Here is a 22,742-nt window from a genome sequence, read left to right as displayed (position 1 = left end):
CACCAGTTGAACCAAAACTGGTATTTCTGGAGACAGGTATAACCTTACCTTATGCCAGATGGGCATGTTGTGTGTTTAATAACAGCCTTCATTTTAATTTATTTTTAAAATACAGCATTAATAATAAAAAAGAATGGTATTAATGTAGCTCTTTTCTTCTAGAAATGACTGCTGTTACTGCAGGCAACGTTAACTTCAAATGGGACCCCAAAAGCTTGGAGATAAGAACGCTGGCGGTTGAAAGACTACTTGAACCTCTTGTTACACAGGTAGGGAAAAAAAAAAAAAGGGTGGGGAAGGGGCAAAAGAACCTTCCATAAGGATGATTACCTGTTTTGATGTATTAATTCAATTAAGTGACTTTGAAAGCTTAAATCCCAAAAGTAAAACCGCTACAAAACTAAGGATGGAAAAGAATGTACAAGTGATTTCTTTGTTCAGTTTTATTGTAGGAGTTACTGAGCATGAGTCTAGAAAGACGCTGCTCCTTCAGTGCCTGATAAGACACAGTATTTCAATTAAAGTGCAGAGATGTGTGTTAGTAACTAATGTTGTGTTGTTGCTGTGCTGTTTCTCACCTGTGTTCTGGGTGGCATGCTGCTTATTTGTTGAGTCTTTAAAAAGCTGTGCTATGTATCATATAGAAACTGGTATTTGGGAATGACAGAAGTCCCTTGCAATGAAGCCATTAGCACTTGCCAGAAGTAGGGTCTCATAAATTTGGTTGGTTTTGGTTTGGGTTTTGGTGTGTGTGTTCTTTTCTTTGAGATTACCTGTGTTTAGTGTTCCCTTTGGAAGGAGTTTCAGGTAAATGGTGAAGTGTGTGGTGAGCAATGTTTGCAACCTGTCTAGAACAGCCTTGTGTTGTAAATAGATTGCTGTCCCCTCCTAACAGAGTTTGGCCCAAGGTGTATGCATTTGTTACTGTTTCAGTGTATCTTTTACAAGATACGTGTGCTTTGTTTTAATTGCTGGCTATGCTTTATGCTGACTTTGTGAATAAAAGCTTATTTCTGCATGGTGTGTATTGCCAGTGAAATGCACTGAAGAATGTAGGAAACCTAGAGCAAGTCTTGTAATGTAAGCTACGCCTATTGGGTATTTTGAAGATTCTTGGAAGAGACTTTCTAGGATGTCTGGAAGAGGAGGTGCACTGGAGACAGTTAACTCATCTTTTTTAGCATTTGTTTTGTGCAATATGAAATTTTTAAAATGTCAGCATGAACTGGGCACAACTGCTGCCAAGCACAAACTGCAACGATCAAGCTCTGTTTCCAGTGTTATCATCCCTTTAATCACCAAGCTGCTGTGTGTACCTGCCATTTGTTTCCTCCAGATATTCAGATGGGCAGCTGATACTCTGTTAGATAGCTTTTAGCTGGAGTTACTGGTGGAGTTTTCCCTTAAGGGAAATTGTCCTAATTTGGCAAACTTGTTTATAGGACCTTTTTGTCCAAGTTCAGTGTCTAACTTATTCCTCAAGAAGCACGATAGGCTGTACTGGCAATCCCAAGTTTTGTGAGTGATGTGACTGGCAAAATACAGAGAGGAAAGTAGAGTAAGTTGCCTTGTTGCAACTTGTTCTATTTGTAGTACGTGGTAAACTGAGACTACCCAATACAAATGTTCCCCATTAACTGGCAGCTGTATTCCCAGCTGATGGCTTTCCCTCTCTGAATCAGCTTACTGAGAAGATGGATTCATCTCTGAGGGCCTTTATGTCAGCAGTCCTTGGGCTTTCTAGAGTAGTAATATTTTTAGTATTGTATTTTAATGCCCTTCTGAAGCAGCTTTGTATGCATTTTCCTAGACTTAACAAAAAGAAGAGGGGGATACAAAAGGCAAATGGGAAAGTGTGCGTGGATTTTGACATTTGTCTGCATTTGATTGAAGAAGATGGATCCTGATCCTAAGCTAACGGAGTATTTGGTGGTCATCTGGCTGCTTGTGACGAGCTCCTAGCAGGGTTTTAGTCTAAAACATGAAACTTAGAAATATTTGTTGATTGCAGGAGGATTGTGAGCGTTCAGTTTTGGTTGTTTTGGGGAAATAAAGAGCTTCCATTGGCTGTAGTGCCTTTTTTGACTGAAAAGATACTGTGTTGCTAGATTTCTGTACATAATGGTTTCAACCTTTTTTGGGGTCTTATGCCTGGAGAGCTATTCCAAACTAATTATCCCCAGCTTGGTTTCTTTTTATGTGGTGCCAGATAGCTCTGGCCTGTTACTGAGATTGCAGTTTATCAAAAATACGAATAGATCTCGATTCTTAAAATCAAATTTTCAGGTTTGCTGCTGATAAGAAAAATCTCCAAGCAGTTTAGCTGAATTAATAATGCTCATCTAAGAAATCAAGAAGCATGATAGTGTTTAAGGAGACGTGAAAACCACTTGTTCATGAGTTTAACCTTTGGAGCTGGCAGTAGTGCAAGCATTAGCAATATGCTGTTTAGAAAAAAACCACATGGCCTTGCTGTCAAATTGATAAACTTCTGATTTCTTTCATGTTTTCTGGTTTTTTTCCCCTCCATCTATGCCTTTAGGTGACAACATTGGTTAACACTAGCAACAAAGGACCCTCTAATAAAAAACGAGGGCGTTCTAAAAAGGCCCATGTTTTGGCTGCTTCAGTTGAACAAGCAACAGAGAATTTCCTGGAGAAAGGAGACAAAATTGCAAAAGAGAGCCAGTTCCTTAAGGAGGAGCTGGTAGCAGCTGTGGAAGATGTTCGTAAGCAAGGTAAGAGCTATATATCTGATAGCTTCTAAAATTATGGGTTTTCAGAGTAAGTAGAACTGTTCCCATTTCCCTTTTGCTGTTATTTCAAATGACTCTGTGCCTCTCTGCTTGCATAGATTCTTGGCTTGTCTTGTTGGCTTCTTTGAGGAATGATATGAACTGTGTGGATCTGGAAATCTGATGTCCCAAGTAAAGACTGGGAAGAGGAGAAGGGCTGATTCTATGAAGAGCCCCTCCCCCACTGCCCGTGTTATGGAACTACATCTCAAATATGTCAATAACTTCTTCAATATTTGAATGTATACAAAACAGCATTGTAGGAGGAAGAGCTGAGTGTTGACTTGACAGAGCTGGGTGTCTCAAATATGCAAAATGTAAACTAACAAACAGAATGTGAAGACCTTGACTAAATATTCCAGGCTTCCTCCCCCACATCTAGTGTTGATTTTTATAATTTTCTGTTTTACTTTCTTGGAGAAGACCTGCAAGAAAAGCCTATGGAGCTGGATTACTGTAAAATATGCACTAGTAAATATTGTTGCTCATAAATCATCTATCATTCTTCCAGTCATGAGCCTTTCTATGCTTCAGTGAAACCCAGTCAACTGGTCTTAATGGTGACGGCTGCTGCTGCTGCTGCAAAAAAAGAAAACTCATTAGCATTAATTACTTATTTGTAGCTGAAGTTGCACAGTGATGAAGTATTAGTTGAAAATGGTTCTAAGTTCTGGATGAGCCTGGTTGATGGACCAAAGAAAGATCAATGCAAGAAGGCTGCAATATAAGGGGCTAATTGAATTGGCTTAATTTAACAACAACAAACAACAGCAAAAGAGACCCCTTTGTCTTGAAGCCTTTAATTCCTTGTGCTTGCTTGATTGCTGCTCGGAACTGAGAGTCAGAGCTCATCTGTGAGTACCTTCAAATGCCTCTTAGTAATACTAGTGAGCGAGGGAGCTGTACCCGGTCTGCAGGATTGAGAAGTTCCATTAGCTGAATTTGTAGTTGTGTGTACAGTGGTAAGCTGGTAGGAAGGAGAGACAGATATAAAAGCCTTCAGTATGACCCTTTCACTTGTTTCTTGACCCCTGCTTGATTTTGAGACTACACATAGATTTGATGCCAAAACCTTGCTCTGCTGATCTGTGACAGAGGAGGTGGAGTTCCTAGCGGAGAGGTGCTGGAGTGAAATAACTTCCCACCTTTATGTCATTTCACTTCTTCCTCCCTTTTTACTGTTTGCAGCTTGCATGAAATCTGGTGCATAGAGAGGATCGCGGTATCTGGTTTTTTCTGAAGCTGAGTGGGTGATGATTAGGCTTGAGTGATCTGCCTGAGTACAAGTGGTGCCCACCACTGTTTGTGGGGATGCAGCCGCAGTGTGTCTGGGTTGCTGGGGCAGCACGACTGGGGATAAAAGCCTGTGCCCAGTCGTGGTGCCTGTGTTCAGTCAGGTTTAGCAGAGCAACTTTCTGTAAGGAAATTAAAAACGAAAAAAACCCTTGAGGAAATCGGAAGTAAATGGTGAAAAATGAGGTAGAACAGAGGGAAGGCTTATTGCTGCCAACACCCGGGGACGATTGCAGTTCAGTAGTGCTAAAAACAGCAAGGAGATACAGACTCTCAATGTACATGTTTGTATACAGTCTGTGTGCTTCAGAAGTGTTTCCAGTATGGTGGTAGACCAGTTGAATTCATGAACTGGAAAAATGAGGGAAGTGTAACGCCAAGCCTGTGTGTGTGCTTAGCAAAACTTCCAGCTGTTAGTGCCTTTATCTGCCTTTTGCAATGGAGTTGCAGAAGCAGGGAGGGGGATCTGAGTGACGGTCAGCAGTAGGGTGATCCTCAACTGGCAGCATCCGCATGTCTGATGGCAGCAGTGAGATTATGGATGCGTAGCACAATTTATCTTCAGCAGAAGACAGGAAAATAGAATTAATAATGCCTCTGTTTAGAGCAGGGAGCAGTTTAGTTACCATAATAAAAAAAGATGAATGAATGTAGACAGAGGTTATGAAGATGATTAGGACAATAGATAACTTGTCTCATCAGAGAAAATTAAATTTTTTTTTTTAGCCTAGCAAGAAGATGATTGAGAGGGTACACAGTTTTAGTGAGCATGCTTGTTCATAAAATCCCATTTGTTGGGGGTAAAAACAAAGAAGTGAAAAGAGCTATTTAGAATGAAGGATAGTATGGATACATACTAAATCAATATAAGTGGATCTTCAAAGTCTTCCTGATTTTTTTACAATGGAAGAATAAATTACAACTTGCTTTAAATATTAAACAAGTTCATGAAATATCCTAAAGCAAGATTTCTGGCCTTTTAAAGCTTTGGACTTTTGACTTACTCTAGTGAAACTTCTTCAAATAAAACTTTGGACAGAATAGCGGAGACAAAGCACAGAAGTGTTTTTCGGAATACATCTTGCAGTGGTTGTAGAAAAGACTTAGTACTGCGAAAATGTCTGATGTGAACGTCTTAGATTTCAGCGTTCCTTACAGTGTGTGTTACATTTAATTTCTGACATTGAAGTTTTGCTGGGTAATAGAAGGGGCGATACTGGTCTTGCCCAGTCTTTATTCCCCCCACTATAATTACCTTCTTATGAAGTATGAAGACTGTACGTTGAAATGGTCAGCTCTTCTGGTGCTGTTGGGAGGTGGTTTAGAACTGAAGCGGTTTCTTACCCAGGTGCTTGGCACTGAGGCAGGCTGAAAACTTTGGGGTCAAGAAGGAAATTCCTTTCAGGTCAGGCTGACCAGGCTGTTCCCGTTTCCCTGGAGTACTGATGACCATAGCTCACCGCCTCTGTGTATCTGTATGCTAGGTGAGGATCCAGGGTATCAGCTACGCTCTTACTGCTGTGTTTCTTCCTATGGTAATTGTACATAGAAGACCAAAAATTGAAGTTTGAAATTAAAAAGCTTAAGCCTGTGCATAGGGTTTGAGGCAAGAGAATAGATTTATGGTCTTGTGAATCCTGTGGACTTTGATCATGATTCATGGTTGCAAATGCAGGGGAGTGAACCTGCCAATTCAGCGTGAGGTCTCCCCACCCTGTGTTTCCAAGTGAAGCTTTCTCCAGAACTGAACAGGGAGGCAAACTGTGAAAGGGTAAAACATTGTTTATTGTTTTTTCAACTGTACTTCACACGAGATACATGGCGTAAGGATTTCCAAGGAACAGAAGGAAGCCAGCTGCAGAATAATTTCACGTTGAACACCACATTCTTCTTGGAAAATCCCAACTTTTAAATTCTGTTGTGACCAGTTAGCTTAATTTCTTGGAAGGATGTAAAGAGTTCTCAGTTGTTTTCCTGCAAGAAGCACGTTTGAGGAGTGTACCACTTGTATTAGAAGTAATCTTCCAGTGAAGGACTCGAGATTTTTTTGAAAAGCCATAACCAAAGAGAGCTCTGAGATGGCTCATGGCAAACAGTAGGAATATTGTAAGCAGTATATGGATTTAATTGAAGACAAGATCAACAGAAGCTTTTGTTGTTTTATGTATAGACTCCTACATTTATAGGGCAAAAGGAGATACAGGGCCTTGTCCTTTATGGTAGAAAGCAAGGGCAGCCGGTTGTGATGATCTGGTGGACACTGAAGGTGGCATGAGAGGCAAGATAGGGCTTCAGTATCCAGAAGAGTAGAAACTCTTGATTTCACACTTCAGTGGGGAATAGGGAATCTCTAGGGAACTGTGGTAAGGGTGTTCTGAGCAGGTAGAGAGCTATGGCCTGGTGGCACTCTTTGTATTTGTAATGCTGCTGGCAAAGCAGCCCGGAGACAGGCTTTGTATTGGAAGATGCTGAAGGGTACAAGGTTATTCTAGCTTGGGGGGAAAAAAGCATCGATGCCTCTGTGTGTCCTAGGTCTTCCCTGCCTTGGCTTGCCTGTCTTCTCTACTGCTTTCCCGTTCCTTCAGTGTTCATATCAAGAAAGCCTTCTCTGTCATGGTCATCGTGTACCGTGCTGCTGAGGAGGATTAATAGTGCTGTCTGAATGTGCTGTCAGGCCCTGTGGGCATGGTGGGAATGAGACTAGAAAATGGTAATTTTCTTTTGATGGACTAAAATCTTACTATTTCTGAAATGGGCTTTGTTCCATTAGATTTAATTGAATTCTTAGTGCTTTATTGACAAGATCATAGTATGGCTACTGTTGCCTCTTCTGTTCTCGACTCTGTTTTATTATCTTCCCCTTGTAATATCTAGTGAAAATCTACGGCTATATTGGAAAAACAGATTACTCATATAAGAATTTGTACCAGCTGTATAATCTGAGCCTGTCTGACTCTTCTGCAGTGTATTTCTTTAACTCTTGAAATCCTGCTCTCAAACTTGCTGTGTTACCTATGGTTCAGATTTGAAAATAAGATTATGCTGGATCCAACTTGAACCACTAATGTGCAACATAATGCATTAACTGCATATTTAGGCCAGGGCAGAGTTCCCCTTTGAATCTAGCAAAAAAACCCTACCCCTTGTTGCTTTTTCTTTGTAAAAAAAGTCTGAAAGCCAGCTTGCTTTAATTTGCAAGGAAAAAAAAAATATATATGCAACAACTTTAAATATAATCTTCCTTTAATTCTGGGAAGCTGGTTATTTTTTGACACCCTGACAAGCTGTTTGAAATTCACTAAATCTTTTAAAGTCTCCCTTTAAAGTAAAAAGGAATAGCATTTTATTTCAGGACTGGCTTCTAAGATTGCAATTTAAGAGATGAGTAGAGGATAATTATGGTTTTTAGACTTGCTAGCAGTTTCTGGGCTTCAGATGAAGTGAGTGGCCAACTCTCTTAAGTTATTTTAAATGGAAAATAAAACAACATTCTTCTCTTTTGGGAGTTGGAAATGTGGGAATTTTGCATATAAGTAAATCAAGGAGGAAATATTTGGTAGTGAATTTTGGTTCTGGCATGTATCCTTAAATCCTGATATTGTTCATGGATTTCATACTTGTGGTGGTGATATTAATTTCGCTATTATTAGCTTCTTCCAGAAGGAATAAAGGGTTGTCGGCTATGTAGGGGTTTTATAATCACATGGCTGGTTGCAGTTTCTCAGCATTGGAGATGTCTTTCACCCATCTGGAAGTCTGAGGCTTTTAACACTTGTTAAAATAATGAGTTATGTTTCTCAACAAGTTGAGTAAAGGATAGCTTTTGATTGATATTTATAGGTGGTCTGTACTTGGACAGAAGCTTTCATATGTCGCAGTACTGCAGTAGCATATTTTTTATCTTGAGATGTTGTATTATTTAAGATGATGGAAGGGTGTTACATAGGAGGGAGCATTTGAACAAAATTGAATATTTTGTTGAAGTTGCTTGGACAGGCTGGCAGCTGTGTTTGGGCTGTATTTAGCTATGAAGGTGTGGAGTGCTTGGATGCTAGAAGCTCTTCCAGGGCAAGATATTGATTGCTTAATGGTAAGTATGTGGATGGTTAACCCCAGGCTCTCCAGTTGTAGGTATTCTTGAGTAGTTAAAATAATAGTGTGTATATATATATAAAAGTTGTTAAAATTGAAACATCCCCTATACTGGGGATATGCTGCACTGGTTGCCTAGCTGTGGGAGCAGGCAGGCATGCCAGCGGCAGGATGATGATGCTCCATCATCTTAAGATTTTAGTGCAAATCTTGCTACTTGTTTGGTAGTGGGCATGATGGGAATCACTGTCAGCTTTCACTGGTGAAGCACTATTCATGGTTCTCTTCTTATTGCAGATGTGCTGGTTTTGTCTGGCATCTGGCCATACGGATGCTTTTTCATACAGGTTCGGGAAGCCTCTGACACAGCAGTTGGTTATAGCACAGTTTGTCTGCTTTCTGGCCACCTCCAGCTGCCTGCAAATCTTTGGCCTTGAGTACCTAGCATTTTCTGAACTAAATCCTAGCTGTTCACCAAATGTTTCTGAAATGCAAAGAGATCCAAGAATAATAATGTGGATTCCAAAACTTACTGCTATGTAGGAACCGTGGTACTAGAAGCAAAATGCTGCCTCAGAAAGGGGGGGAGATAGCCCAAATTTACTCCTGTGACTATATGCAGACATTACTTTTGTGCTTTCCAAATGCCTTCTGGAGGAATTTCTCTAGCTGTGTAAAATGCCTTTTGCTTTTCATAGTTAACCAATTGCATTGTTACCATCTGAAACCCAAATTCTTTCCTCCTGCACCAGATGCAGACCCACAGGCTATGAAATGTTGAAGCATTTTACTAAGCGGTGCCTTGCTTTGAATGCAAACCAGGGCATATCCAGCCAGGTCATCGCTCCGAGTTGTTTACAGTCCCATGGGCTGTGGCGTTTCCTTGTGTGTTTACAGTACTTTCTGCTGCTTAGTGCTTAACTCCTACACGCACACAAATCAAAGCTTTTGCTGAAGCTTTGAAAGCATTGTAGTTTGTGAAATAACTGCAGTCCTGCATGTAATAGCGAAGGCATGCTGAATTCGCTTCTCTAGAGGATTCTGGCACGTTAAAACACCTGTACAGTTGGAAGTAAGGACCAAAGCGTTATTTCCCAGCACTTTTTCCCTGCACAAGCCCCTATACCCCGATACCGTGTGATAACCGTATTTAAGGGTAGCTATATGCAATCTTGATTGCGGGCTGTGTTTAAGCAAACACGTTTTGTTTTCGAGACTTAGATTGGCTTGCCCGGGAATCCTTACAGCCCCTTAAGAAATGCTGTGTGATGTTAAAGTCATCTTCTCCCCTTGTGCAGGTGACTTGATGAAGAGCGCTTCAGGAGAGTTTGCAGATGACCCCTGCTCCTCTGTGAAACGAGGAAACATGGTCCGTGCGGCACGTGCCCTCCTTTCTGCTGTTACTCGACTGCTGATTTTGGCTGACATGGCAGATGTCTACAAGCTGCTCGTTCAACTTAAAGTAGTAAGTGTAGTTCTTTCTGCGGTTTCACTTTGCTGTGCCTGGCACACCGGGCATGCTCTGTCAAGTGGGTTGTTTCACACATGTGTGCTGACCCTGGTGTATGCACTGTCAGCAGCTCACTTCTGGAGCAGGGAGGCTTTTAGGGGTTTTCCTGACATGTGCAATGGGTATTTTGTCACTTGTTTTTACACTCGATGTCAGTAGTTTTTGACATTGTGTTGCACTTCATTCTGGACTTCTAGTATTGAAGCTAAATGTGCTATCGTCTGCAACTGCAGGTGATAACCGGCTTTTTCATCTTAAAGAAATAATTTGGCTTTTTTATAACAAGTACTCCCTTGTAGCTACTAGGGATGAGTAGCCTTGGTAGACTAAATAAAATGAATGTGGAGATTTGAGGAAGCCTTTTCTTCCCACAAGCAAAAGTGTGGGTGGGTGGTTTGTTCAGAATCTGAAATGAAATGAGGTTTGATACTGGGCCTGCTTTTGCATCAGGGCTTTGAGGACTCTCCTCATGCCCTTCAATGGCTACTGCCAGGGCCCTGGGCTCCTTCATACTTTTCAAATGTGTGCACTTGGCTGTCTCTAGTAGCTGGTGACTATGAAGCAGTAGCTAAGCCTTGAGTAGTACTAACCTTTGAAGTATCTCTCCCCAGAAGAGAAAAGGGGGGAGAGAAAGATTGCTTTCTCTTGGCTGCTGTGAAGTACGTTCTGAATTACTTCCTCAACTGTGGACTGTATTACCTGGAAAAATATGTGATTATATATTCTTTTAGGTGGAAGAAGGTATCTTGAAACTAAGAAATGCTGGCACAGAGCAGGATTTGGGTATCCAGTACAAAGCCCTCAAACCAGAAGTTGACAAGCTTAACATAATGGCAGCCAAAAGACAACAGGTATAGTGATGTCTTTCTTCTGTACGTTGTTCCTTCTTTTTCTTTTTCAAAATAATAAGGCAGCCCTGCTGCTCTTAGGCAGTACCTGTTGCTGCTAATATATTTTTTTTTACTGTATTTTTATTGCCAAGTACTTTGTACTCAGCTGTGTTTAGGACATTTGAGCTTGCCTGTAAGCAGAAAGTCTGCTCAGCTGTAGTGTAGTGCTTCTGATGGAATTTGTTCTAGTAGCATTTGTTTATGTTAATGCTTTAGTACCTCAATGAAATGCTGCTTCCCAACCCTTGCACTTCCCATTTTGAAGCAGTGCAGGTGTGGGTAAGAGAACTGAGATGTCACTCGGTGCCTGATGCACGCTAGACCACACTGCCTCTGTAGTTCACACGTATGGACTGATGTGTGCGGTTAAACAGGGAGCAAAGCCATGGCTGGGCACAGAATTAAAACCCTTTCCAAGAAAGTGAGTGAGGATACTGATTAGTCTTGCACTGAAATGCCCATTTGAGGAGGGGTTTAAAATCCTGTTTGTTATGTGTATGTTCTGTGTTTGGATAGCTTGTGTTTAAATTATGTGTAAAATTTGTTCTGTTCAACAGCACTGTTGTGACTCATTCTTGTGTAGGTAAGTTTTCAAAAGGAAGCAGGAGTGTGGGCAGTCCCATTTATCAGAAATACCATAGTTTTGTAGAGCATTTTTTGTTTGTTTGTTCTGCTGATAGGTACAAATCAAAACTGCTTACACACCTCCTGACACTGCTTGCTTTTTTTGCATAGATTCTTCTTTGAAAAAACATTGGGTACAGTCTAAAATGGATTGCCAGTTGGTTATGTATCTGAAATCTGATTGCAGTAAATGGAAGTACGGTTGTGATGGCAATGCAATAAATGTTCTTAAACTGCTTTGTGATGGATTGTTTCACGCTATGGGAAGTGGCTATACTAAATCTGTAAATCTGTAAGCCTGCTTGGAGTGCCCTCCCTGCTTAGTGTGTATCTTAAAGGTTGCATATTATCCATTCATTTTGAAGAGTCTGTCAGATATTTTTTTTCCCATTTTTCTCAGTAAGGCAGTCTTAATTTTCATCACTTCTTCATTAGATTTAAGAGGTAACTTGAAATTTACGATGCTGCTAATAACTGTGTTCATTCTTCCTTTTATAAACTTACGGCTTGTGCTGGACTCAGAAGCTTTATCTAATCATACTGCTTCTATTCCATAATGGAGGTGATAGTGCTTTAGAGAATTGTACCAGTGAGTGTTGGGGAAAAGACATATGGACTTGCTCGCTAATCTTAAATTAGTGGTAATTACAGTCATTGGATTAATTTCGTCTCATTGGAAGTGAACAAGAAGTTGAATGAGATGATATACTTGTTCTTCTAAAATTAAGTACCTTAGTCTCTTGAGGAAAGTAAACTCCATCTTCAAGGTGTGATTAAAGAAAACAGTCTGGTTGTGAGTCTAGGAGTTTAAATTAAAGAGGATCTTGCTTCTCATGTGCAAGAGCAGGAAGTATTGCAGAGCAAGCTTCTTGTTAATTTGATAGTTAAAAATTAGCTTGGTCCTTAGTTTATCTAAAAATGTAAGGTATTTCATTTTGAGGATTTAAGTTTCTTTTGTGGTTTTTTTTTTTTTCAGATGTAAACTGGAGGGAGTGGGGAGAAAAATCTGTGCTCACAGCTTCTGTATCTTCCTGAATTACAGGTTTTACCAGCTTCCGAAATGCTAGTCCTGTACTGTGGAGAAGAGCACAAATCCAACCTCAGATTTTTGAATTGCAGAGTTGTGGATTGCCCTACAGTACTTATCTTTATTTTTTTTTTTTTTGTCTTTTATAAAATTGTTGTGTTTTGACATTAATTGAGCCCTTAAGAATAAGGGTACTCAATCAGAAGACAGATTTGAGCATACTAGGCAAAGAACCTGCCTGTCTTTTGAAAATCCCAGCAGCCAATGTATGGATGTTAAGTGTGAGGAATATTCTCAAATGCTTTTTTTTTTTTTTTTTTTTTTTTAATTTTCCTAATAGGAATTGAAAGATGTGGGTCACCGTGATCAAATGGCAGCAGCCAGAGGAATTCTGCAGAAGAACGTTCCCATTCTTTATACGGCGTCCCAGGCCTGTCTGCAGCACCCTGATGTAGCTGCTTACAAAGCTAACAGGGACTTGATCTACAAACAGCTTCAGCAGGCAGTGACGGGCATCTCAAATGCAGCTCAGGCAACTGCATCAGATGATGCTGCCCAGCAGCAGGGTGGAGGTGGAGAGCTGGCTTATGCTCTGAACAACTTTGATGTAAGTTTTGAACCCTTTATGTTAACAAAAAAAAAAAAAAGTAACTTCAGCTTTTGTGTTTGTTCACCTGATTTACTAGCAACAGCTTGGTTTTATTCATATTGCCTGAAAGATCATTTTCTACTGAAATACAGCAAGTCCCTGGTAAAGTAGGCTTTAATTTTTTTAAAAAGTGTTTTTCCGAACTAGGATTGATGGAATATAGAAAGTTACATATGTGGTTCTTGTTGATTGAAGGCTGTCAAGTTAAACTAGCTCTGAAATAGCAGTTAGCCTACTGCTATGTTAGATGTAAGCCCTTGGTTTATTTGAAATTGATTATTTCATAATATATTTATGTAATGCATTCTTGTAGATGACAGAAGTGACTTATTAAAAGTGAATAATGTATTTGGAATTGCCCAAACTGCCTATTGAGAGGAACTTGAAGTGGGAAGCTTAATATGATCTTTGGTTAGGGATGAAGTCATTTCACACTGATGTGTTGTACTGATCTGTCATATTCTTTATCTTGCATTCAGTAAGTTGCTGAGGATAGCCATGCATTTTTACTGAGAACACTTCCCTTTTGAAGCCAGTGTTCTGTGTGTACCACTGATTCAGCCTCTGAATTTTAAACACCTTGGCACTAACTTACCTCTAAAACTTTATTTAATATTGCAAAGCTATCATTCAAAAGGTGTTTAATACATTTTGGTTTTGCCAGATATTGCTCACCTTCTCCTTTTTGCTCTTACCACTCCTGTTCCTCCCCTACTTTCTCTGCCAGGTTTCTTCTACCAGGATAAAGTACTAGTTGAGTTCTCGCGGTGCCCAGTGTGAAGCCTTTCAATGTGATCCCTTAGGTAACAAGAGGATGTCATGGTTGTCTTAATCTTTGTGACTACGATTTCAGCTTCAAATCAGCTTCTCTTGAGTTCCGTTATTTGTATATTCAGCTACATAGACCTTAAGAGCGTGCCCCAGGTCAGCACCCGAGGGATTGCAGGTTTGAGCAGGTATCTGGGAAGGGAAGGCAGGTCCTCTAACAGTACACAGTGTTAAGGACTGACTGGGGTACGCAGGACTGAAGAAACAATTCAGTTCAGGTTCATGGATTGGCTTATCTAGCTCAAACCATTTAATGTGATTTCTGATATATGGCCATATTTTACTATATGAACCCTCTAATATATGGCCGGAGACTTGAGTGCTGCGGTTCACATGGAGCTTTTAAGCTTTTAGTTCCGCTTTGTGAGGCTCTCTAATAGCAGCAGGGCTCATTCAGCAGGCCAGCTTCAATGCATGTTGTGTGCAATAGCTTTGTCGTCTCATTCCTGCCAAAGGAGACTGACAAAACAAATGTGTTCAGGTCTTGGCAGATGTTATCCCTGCACTTCATTTCCTGTTAATGTTTGAGTATTCTTGTGCTCTTGTAATAGAGGTTTTGCACACAAATGCCCCCAAATACTCCAACGTGTTTTACCGTGATGGCAAAATATTAAATGACTACCAGAAGATAACAAGATAATTATTATTTCTGGTTCTGATGGTGCAGTTCTGGAGTTGTAGCATACTACTATTGTATTATTTGAACAGCTGAAAGTTTCAGGAAAAATGAGGAGCATGTTGGAGAACACATGCCATGTTCTAATCCTACTGTGAAGGCTGCGTGGTTACTCTGTAGGGAGACAAAATGTGCTGGCTGGCAGAAGAAGTAGTGGTGGTGACATTGCTGTTGAGGTTAGCTGGCACATGAACTGACTGCGAAAATTTCCATTTCAAAAAATTTGGGGCTTCTTCTTACAGAGTCAGCAATGTCCTCCCCTCCCACCTCCATAGTGGGAAGAAAACCCACCCAAACCCGAAACAAACTATCAAACCTTGAAATAGCTGAATAATTTTTCCTTAATAAATTGCAAACCTGTTTAAATAAATCACCTGAAAGTACTTATAAAGTGATAAATACTACCCTGTGGCTTCCTGGTGAACTTGTAGGGGTGGTGGTGCAGGACCCCTTGTGTCAGTAGTGCTGTTTCAGCCTTAAGTCTCAGTATGAGCTGTGCTTACTAATACTTTGTCAAGATAAACCTGTGATGGTTTTCTGCCATGAAGAAATTGATTTCTGTGCTGTTTGAAACATTCGTGTTGATGTTTCACATTAAGAATTTTTGAAAATGCTGTTGTATTTACCTACATAGCGGTGAAGAGAAGAAAGACTGGATAAATGAGGACAACAGATCACTATGTATGTAGGGCTAATTTTGGATGTTTGTTTTCCTTGTGGTTTCTTTTGTTCATGATGGGATAATTATATCTGACAAGTTAACTAGCGAAGGCCTGTCCAGATTGACATGTAGTTAAGAAGAGTTCTGTATTTTGAACCTTATTTGTGCTGGCACATTTGATTTTTGCCATTCATGTAACAAGGCTTCCTGTGGCCAAGTTTTGTTTAGCTGTCAAAGCAGCACAAGAAATGACTAGCAATGTAATCTGCTGGGGAACCTTTTAGTAATTTTACAAAACTACTCATGAAAATCATCCTTGGTGCCAAAATTGTGTGGTGTTTGCCTTTTATGTGTGATCAGGGGTTTGCTGTAAATGTTTGTTGTCTTGATGACTTAACCAGTACTTTACTGCTTGGTCTGATTACTAATTTCTAAAACTTTTATTTTACTAGAAACAAATTATCGTGGATCCATCGACCTTCAGTGAAGAACGTTTTAGGCCTTCCCTGGAAGAGCGCCTGGAGAGCATCATTAGCGGAGCAGCCCTGATGGCTGATTCATCCTGCACACGTGATGACCGACGGGAACGTATAGTTGCCGAGTGTAATGCAGTGCGACAGGCCTTGCAGGATCTACTTTCAGAATACATGGGGAATGTGAGTATCTTCCGTTCCGTTTTAGGTTGTGTGGTTTTTAACTCAGTGTGATAATCTAAAATGTGGAATTGAAGCTGTGTGTCTTGAAGCTGGTTTGTTCAGTTCCTGAACAGAAATTGAGCAGTAACCAGTAGGCCTGAAAGGTTGGTCAAGAGGCAGGTTCAAATATACCTAAATTGTCAATGATACTTACCTTAAAATTGATCTCTAGTCTTCTTACAGGCAACTATTGTCACCACAGTGTTAACCCTTCAGCACTGTTTTTATTTAATGACTGTTAATACTGGTTTGCATAGAAATTCAACTTGTATGGAAAAAGTAGTGCAACTTCACTTCTGTTGAAGCTCGAGAAGCTTAACTGTCATCTCTTTAACTACAGGCATAGATTCTCAGAGTAGAGTTTCATTACTGTTGCTACTCAGTTTGAGTAGAGGTGATGTATGAACTTAAATATTTAGTAAGAAATCCTGAGAACAGTGTGGTGTAAATATTGGACTCCGAGCATTTCCCCCCCCCCCCCCCCCCCCCCAGTGTTTAGGCATTTAACATCCACACAGTATTTGAAGCCTAAGAATGTTTCTATGGTTGGAGTGTCATGTCATGCGGATAAGATACCCTCAAATGCAGAAGCATGATATAATGCTGGACTTCTCTGCCCTCTGTTGCCTCTGTGTTCTTATCCCAGTGGGTTTTAATCTGAATAGCTCTCACTGTGTTGAGAGGTTAGGTTGGGATATCATAGGATTTAGACCGTATCTAGTCTTTAAACTTAAGTACTGCTGAAGTTGATTTCAGAAATAAAGTTGCAGAAATAGCAACAACTTAAGCAAACCACATGGCTTGTTGCACTGTCACAAGTAAAATTGGCTGAAAAAATCTTAATGGGATGAAGAGAAATCTTTATTTATGCTTTTTGGCGTGTTTAAGGTGAAACTTGGTTCAAATACCTTTTTTCTAGACAGTAGAATTTATTGAGGAGCACTACTGTGGTGGGTACCTTACCTTCAGATTTTTAGGTGAAAACTATGTCAGCGTAGAGTAGAACTGGTCCAAAGGCTGCCATGTGCAGATTAGGGTTGTATAGTTTGGAGAACAGGTGCTGTGTGTGGTAGAGAGTAAGTAAAACAAGGATTTCTGTTTACCAAAGACAAGGACAAAGTAATTGAACAAAACTGAAAGCCAAGCCTTATATAGCCTGTGGGCTGAGCTAGGTACTTCATGTAGTCTGCCTTTAATTGCTTGTGAAAGTAGCTTGTGCTCAGCATTGACATTATATAGAACTTAAAGACAGCAGCTGGGAAGCAAACCGCTAAGTTGTGTCATTTAAAATTCTTTTCAGAGCAGGGTGTTTTATTAGTATGATGCATCTGTAATAATTTCCTGAACGAATGTGCTGCTGGACTAGATGAAGCCCTGTCGGCATGATTCAGAATAAAACATCCACCAAATGCTAATTAAAAATGTGGAAGATGGAAATGCTCGGTCTTGCACATAAGAGTTGGTATAATTTCTCTCACTGGAAGTTGGTCACTACTACCTGTGTAGGGTTGCAGAGCTTTGACTTCCTTTCGCAGAAATGCCTGTCCTCCTCCCTGGCTGTGTACTGTTGCCTCTGATATGCAAGGTAAAGTCATCATGCTGAGATAGAAAGAATGCATTCTCTCTTTTATCTCTCTTAACACATTGTGAAATTAGTGGAGCATACTGAATTTTTTAAAGTCACTGCTATGTTATGATTGTAGACAGTGTAGTTGGGGAAATGAGATTAGAAATTCAGTGAAATGGAGTGGAAAAAGCAATTGATAAATTATGGTGAAAATGTGGGATGGTGTGTAAAAAATCCATACTGTAAACCCCTCAATGATTAAGCTGAAGAATGAATAATAGTTGGGAATCTAAATGGTGAAAAAGGTTTGATACATCTACAGGAAGAGCTGGGGATGTGCTGACTTACAGTAGTGGTAGAGGAAATGTGTATGTATGATGTACCCACGGCTCCAGTATGCAGCCGACTCCTCTTACGCTTTTCTTCAGCCTCCCTTTGAAGAAGGAAATGAATTGGGCATTAAATCTGTTAATTGCACGGCACTTGCAGTGCATCATAAATCCTATGTGAATGCTAGAATAAGAGGTATTTATTGGCTGAGTGTAAAAATTCAGAGAGAAAATTGAATGAGGAACACACTGGAAAGGTTGAAGCACAGGAATGTCTTGAGGCAGATTCCCTTTTAGTTTTAAATGTCTTCTGTTTTAGTGACTTCCTCTAGCTTTTGGGGATTCCTTTCAGATTTCTGGCAATAAAAGCACAATTTTCTTGATAGCGTACAACTTAAAAAGTGTAGTGTTTGGACCCACAGTTTAACTGTTTCTCTGGGCTTGTCCCCAAGGGTCTGAGCCTACAAGCATTACAGGCTGTGTTACAGTGTGTGGCAGGAGTTTCTGTCTGAGTAACAGTTGTCAGTAATAAACTGAATTGTAGGATCGCTTGACCCCTGCTGCATCTGCTGGCGTGGTGATGAAGCCTGTGGTTATGACCCTAGAAGAAATGCAAGATTTGCTTGTTAGTAGTTTGCTACAGAAATTTGTTTCCCTTTTCTTAGATTGGTGTGTGTTTTGCTTCCTTTTCCATCTAGCACAACTGTCTTGCCATTTTCAAGAGTAGTCCAACTTGGTCAGACTAAATCTTGTACATCGGGGCCTGGTATCCTGTCTTGGCAGCGGTCAGTAGTGGATCCTACAAGAGAGGGGACAATAACGAGAGGTGTGTAGCTTTACTTGCCCACAGTATCCCCCAGCTGCCAGCAGTCTGCATTTCAGATACTTCCAGAGCTAGCATTGCTGACTGCATTTCATGGCTCTTGATGGACTTTCCCCCAATTGAATTAATTTCCCCCAACGAATCTGTATTGCTTCTTTCTAAACCCTTATAAATTTACAGCATAATCTTCATTAGCAAGGACTTCTCCTGCTTAAATAGGTGCTGTGTGAAGAAACATCTTTTGCTTTGAAGCAGAACAACCTTCTGCCTGTTTTGTTGGACATTTCTTGCATCTCCTTTAGGAAAAGACGCTGAGCAGGTACTCAGTGCTCCTCCTTTATGCCAGTTACGTTGTTTCAGAGCCATATCATGTAGGAGACATTGGTTTTATCTTCCCTAGAATGAAATGTCCTGTTTTTATTAGGTGCTTGTCATAAACAAGATATGCAACATCACCTTTCAGCGTTGGCTGTGCCTTCACTATCAAACAGCGTGGTGGATTAGGACGGGATTTGTAGAGTGAATTAGGACTGTATGCCTGTGCTTATCTGCATTTTGTGGACACTTGGATCAGCTGATTTTAGTCTGGTCCTGTGGAGTGGGTGCTCGTTGGCATTTGCTGCGGGTAGTGGCTGTCTCCTTGTTTAGATTCACTCAGAGGATCCAGCTCATGTGGCCCAGGAAGGCTCAGAGATGCAAAGTGCAGCGCACAAAGTGGCGGTGACGGGGAGGTGAGTTTCAGAAGTGCAGTTCTAACCTGAGCCGAAATGCTGATGTGGGCACATTCTGCAATCTCGTCTTGCACCTTGTCTGGATTTTCAGATTCCCTTTGGGGAATTCATATTTCCTTTTGGGGGACCAGAAGTGCACCTGCCGTTCAGGATTCAGGCAGTGTCACGGTATGTTCTGGAGGTGTTCTTTAGTCTGTACTGACAGTGTCTAACACTCGATTTGCTTTCTGATAGCTGCTGAGCACTGAGGTGGTACCTCAGTGAAATGGCTACCTGTGGTGGGTTTGCATGGCAAGGTTTTGGTAGTGGGGAGGCTACAGGGTTGGCTTCTGTGAGAAGGTGCTAGAAGCTTTCCCCATGCCTGATGGAGCCAATGCCACTGGCTCCAAGGCAGACCCACTGCTGGTGAAGGCTGAGTTAATCAGCGACGGTGGTAGCACCTCTGTGATAGCATATTAAGAAGGAGGGGGGGTCTGCACCAGTGGGGGAGAGGGATGAGAGTGTGTGAGAGCAACAGCTCTGCAGACAGCCAGGTCCGTGCAGGAGGAGGGGAGGAGGCGCGCCAGGCAGCAGAGTAGAGATTCCCCAGCAGCCCATGGGTAAGACCATGGAGAGGCAGGCTGTCCCCCTCAGCCCATGGAGGTGAACGGTGGAGCAGATCCCCACCCGGAGCCCGGAGAGGGCCCCATGCCAGAGCAGGTGGGAGCCCGAAGTGGGCTGTGACCTGAGGGAGGCCCACGCTAAAACAGGTCTGCTGGCAGGGCTGGTGACCCTGTGGGGGACCCGCGCTGGAGCAGCCTGTGAAGATCTGCAACCCATGGGAAGGACCCATGCTGGAGCAGTTCATGGAGAGCTGACTCCCATGGGAGGGACCCCACGCTGGAGCAGGGGAGGAACGGGGGGAGGAAGGAGCGACGGAAACTGTAGTGCACTGACTGTAACCCCCACTCCCCGTCCCCCTGCGCTGCTTGCGGGGGAGGTAGAGAAACGGGAAATTAAGTGAAGCCCAGGAAGAAGGGAGGAGTAGGGGGATTTTTCTGATTTGAATGGTAATAAATGAAACTAGTTTTTCCCAAGTCAAGTCTGTTTTGCCTGTGACAGTAATTGCTGAGTGATGTCCCTGTCCTTATCTTGACCCATGAGCCTTTTTTTATTTTTTTTCTCTCCCCTGTCCAGTTGAGGAGGGGGGTGATAGAGTGGTTTTGGTGGGCACCAGCATCCAACCAGGGTCAAACCACCTCACTACCATCAAGATTTAGATTCTGAGTCATAGTGGTAGGAGTCTGTTCCTGTGAATGTTAAGTTAGATGGTCTTTTTGCTTGTGCATCACTTACTACTTACGTCCACTGAACTTCAACTGCCATTTTATTACCCAGCCTCTTGGTTTATAAGCCACATTCCTTAAAATGCCAGCTGTTCAGCCCTTAATTGTAGCATCTGATTCTTTAGCTTTTTCCCCTCATCTTCAGCTTCGCCTGGGGAGAGCTGGTTTCCATTATGGCTTTTGCTCACTTCTCACAATTCCAACAGAAAATAGTTTTCCCTTTTAAACTTGCATTGCAGATCCCTCCTGGATTGAAATAGCAAATACAAATGTTTGTATGCATTTGGGTTTTATTACTTGGAGTAAACTTGATTCTTACTGCTAGTGCTGAATGGCAGAGCAAGAATGGGAAGGCCTAAAAAAATTCATTATTTGTTCTGACTGGCATTATGAAAGCGGAGTAGTCCAAGGTCTTGGATCTGAGATCAGCTGTCTGGAATACAATAAATTGACCACATCAGTTGTAGCAGTGTTTGTAATATAAATAATTGCTGGCAAGATCCAGATCTTTGTGTGATCTGTTGCAGTCGGGCATTCTTGGTGTGTGTTTTATTAATTAAATGAAAAAAAAAATAAAATTCAAAGCATATTTGAGTTTAGTTGGACATTGATACCAGACTTAGACAAGGGAAGAGGGCAGAACAAAGCATCTTCTTGAATGGTGTTCAAGATTAAAGGTACACCAATGAAGAAGTTAACAAGAAAGAGAGGATCCCGAGTGCAGCAATATAACGAAACACACAGCTACAGTCTTTTTGTCTAACTCCGTAATCTTGTATGGGTAGATGTTGACCGGTTGCAGTTTGCTCCAAGTAAAAATTGTGAAGCAGAATATTTTTTGACACTACTGCCAGTTTATCCCAGCGATGCGTTTGCCTTAGCAGCTGGTGCGATACCTCTCCCAGTGTACAGAGCAAGTACAATTCTTGTCAGCGTCTCTGCTTTTCTGTACTACTCGGCTCTGCCTCAGATTTATATGTGTAGTTTTCATTGCAGTTACATTATCTAAATGACTTAAAGCAAATGCATAAAAAAGAGCAGTGGGCTGATAGAGCTAAAATATTTCTGCATTTCTGAGAAGCTGATAAGTAGAATGGAGAGGTAAGAAAATGTCTACAGACACATAAATCCACAGACTTTAAGTCGTGACAGGATATGTGCTGTCTGCTGTAACTCTCCATGGGTGGTGTTAGTGCAGAACTTGGGCAGCTTGCCTTGATTTTAGTTCCTGTGTTAAATATGGTAAACGTTAGGAGATAGTGGTTTTTGAGTTTTAGGTTTAGCAGGTTAGAAAGTGCAGGCCATCTGCTGCAAACTTAGCCAGAAGTTTCCAGTCTGCTCTCAGTTTGACTACATTGAACTTGATAACATCAGTTATAGGATTGATGTGTAAGGCTGAAAATAAAAGCTTCCTTAAGCTTTTGACAGTCCATTTTTATTGCTTGATGGAAGTGCCCTGAGGGATGGGGACAGTTCTGCTTCTTTCCATAAACACTGTTTCAGAGCTGTTCAGCAGCAGTGATCAGAGGTGTCCGGTTCTATTTAATATGCACAGAAATGTGCAGAGAGCTCTCATTTTAAGTCTATTCTGTACCCCATCAATTTCTAATGCATATAGCAACCCTTTCATACACACACCAGTAACTCGGACATATAGTAGCATAAACTTTGTCAGAAATTCTAGTTTGGCTAGCGTGGAATACGAACCCAGGGCCCCATTGTGTACAACATGCTCTTGTACAATAAAATCCCTTGTTACTACATTTGGAAACGATAAATCATGTTACATAAAGTAGCTTGACAGGCCCTATTTCAATGGGAATTTTAATGCTTTCATATTAACATTCTGACTGTGTCCTTGACTGTCTGGATTGCATTAGAGGTGCTTGGCAGCAAATGGAGAAAAACCATTGGGGGCTGGTTTTGGAGCAGGCGTTCCAGGCACAGATTACTTCAGCTGATTTCTACCACCGCACACCCCCCTGCCCCCCCTAGTTTCCATCGTCTGTTTGGCCTCAAGTGGTTGAGTACCATAGCTGCCTGTTTTTGGGTGTGGGGTTGTATTTAATGTTATATTTTAATCTAATTTACAGTCATATAGCACAACTTGGAGGTGAGGTGAATGAACCCCAGCTTGCTGCACTATGCTGCCTAGTGAGGGCCCTTGCAAGCTGGCCAGTGTGGTTGGGTGGTGAGGATGTCTGAAGTAGGTCTCAATACTTCTGGT

General features: G+C 41.4%; 1 protein-coding gene across 1 annotated transcript in view; it reads left to right on the top strand.

The window, feature by feature from the left end:
- The window catches only part of CTNNA1 (catenin alpha 1), a 122,889-nt gene that overhangs the window by 16,121 nt on the left and 84,026 nt on the right, over positions 1 to 22,742 (top strand). The window contains exons 2-7 of the mRNA XM_056348510.1: positions 163 to 269; positions 2,543 to 2,738; positions 9,479 to 9,645; positions 10,422 to 10,541; positions 12,572 to 12,838; positions 15,498 to 15,701. Coding sequence (XP_056204485.1) covers positions 165 to 269; positions 2,543 to 2,738; positions 9,479 to 9,645; positions 10,422 to 10,541; positions 12,572 to 12,838; positions 15,498 to 15,701 — 1,059 coding nt within the window. The 5' untranslated portion in view covers positions 163 to 164. The remainder of the gene's footprint in view (positions 1 to 162; positions 270 to 2,542; positions 2,739 to 9,478; positions 9,646 to 10,421; positions 10,542 to 12,571; positions 12,839 to 15,497; positions 15,702 to 22,742) is intronic.

This window comes from Falco biarmicus, chromosome 8 (assembly GCF_023638135.1).
Source record: "Falco biarmicus isolate bFalBia1 chromosome 8, bFalBia1.pri, whole genome shotgun sequence".
Taxonomy (NCBI): domain Eukaryota; kingdom Metazoa; phylum Chordata; class Aves; order Falconiformes; family Falconidae; genus Falco; species Falco biarmicus.
This window is presented reverse-complemented; position numbering and strand designations above follow the sequence as displayed.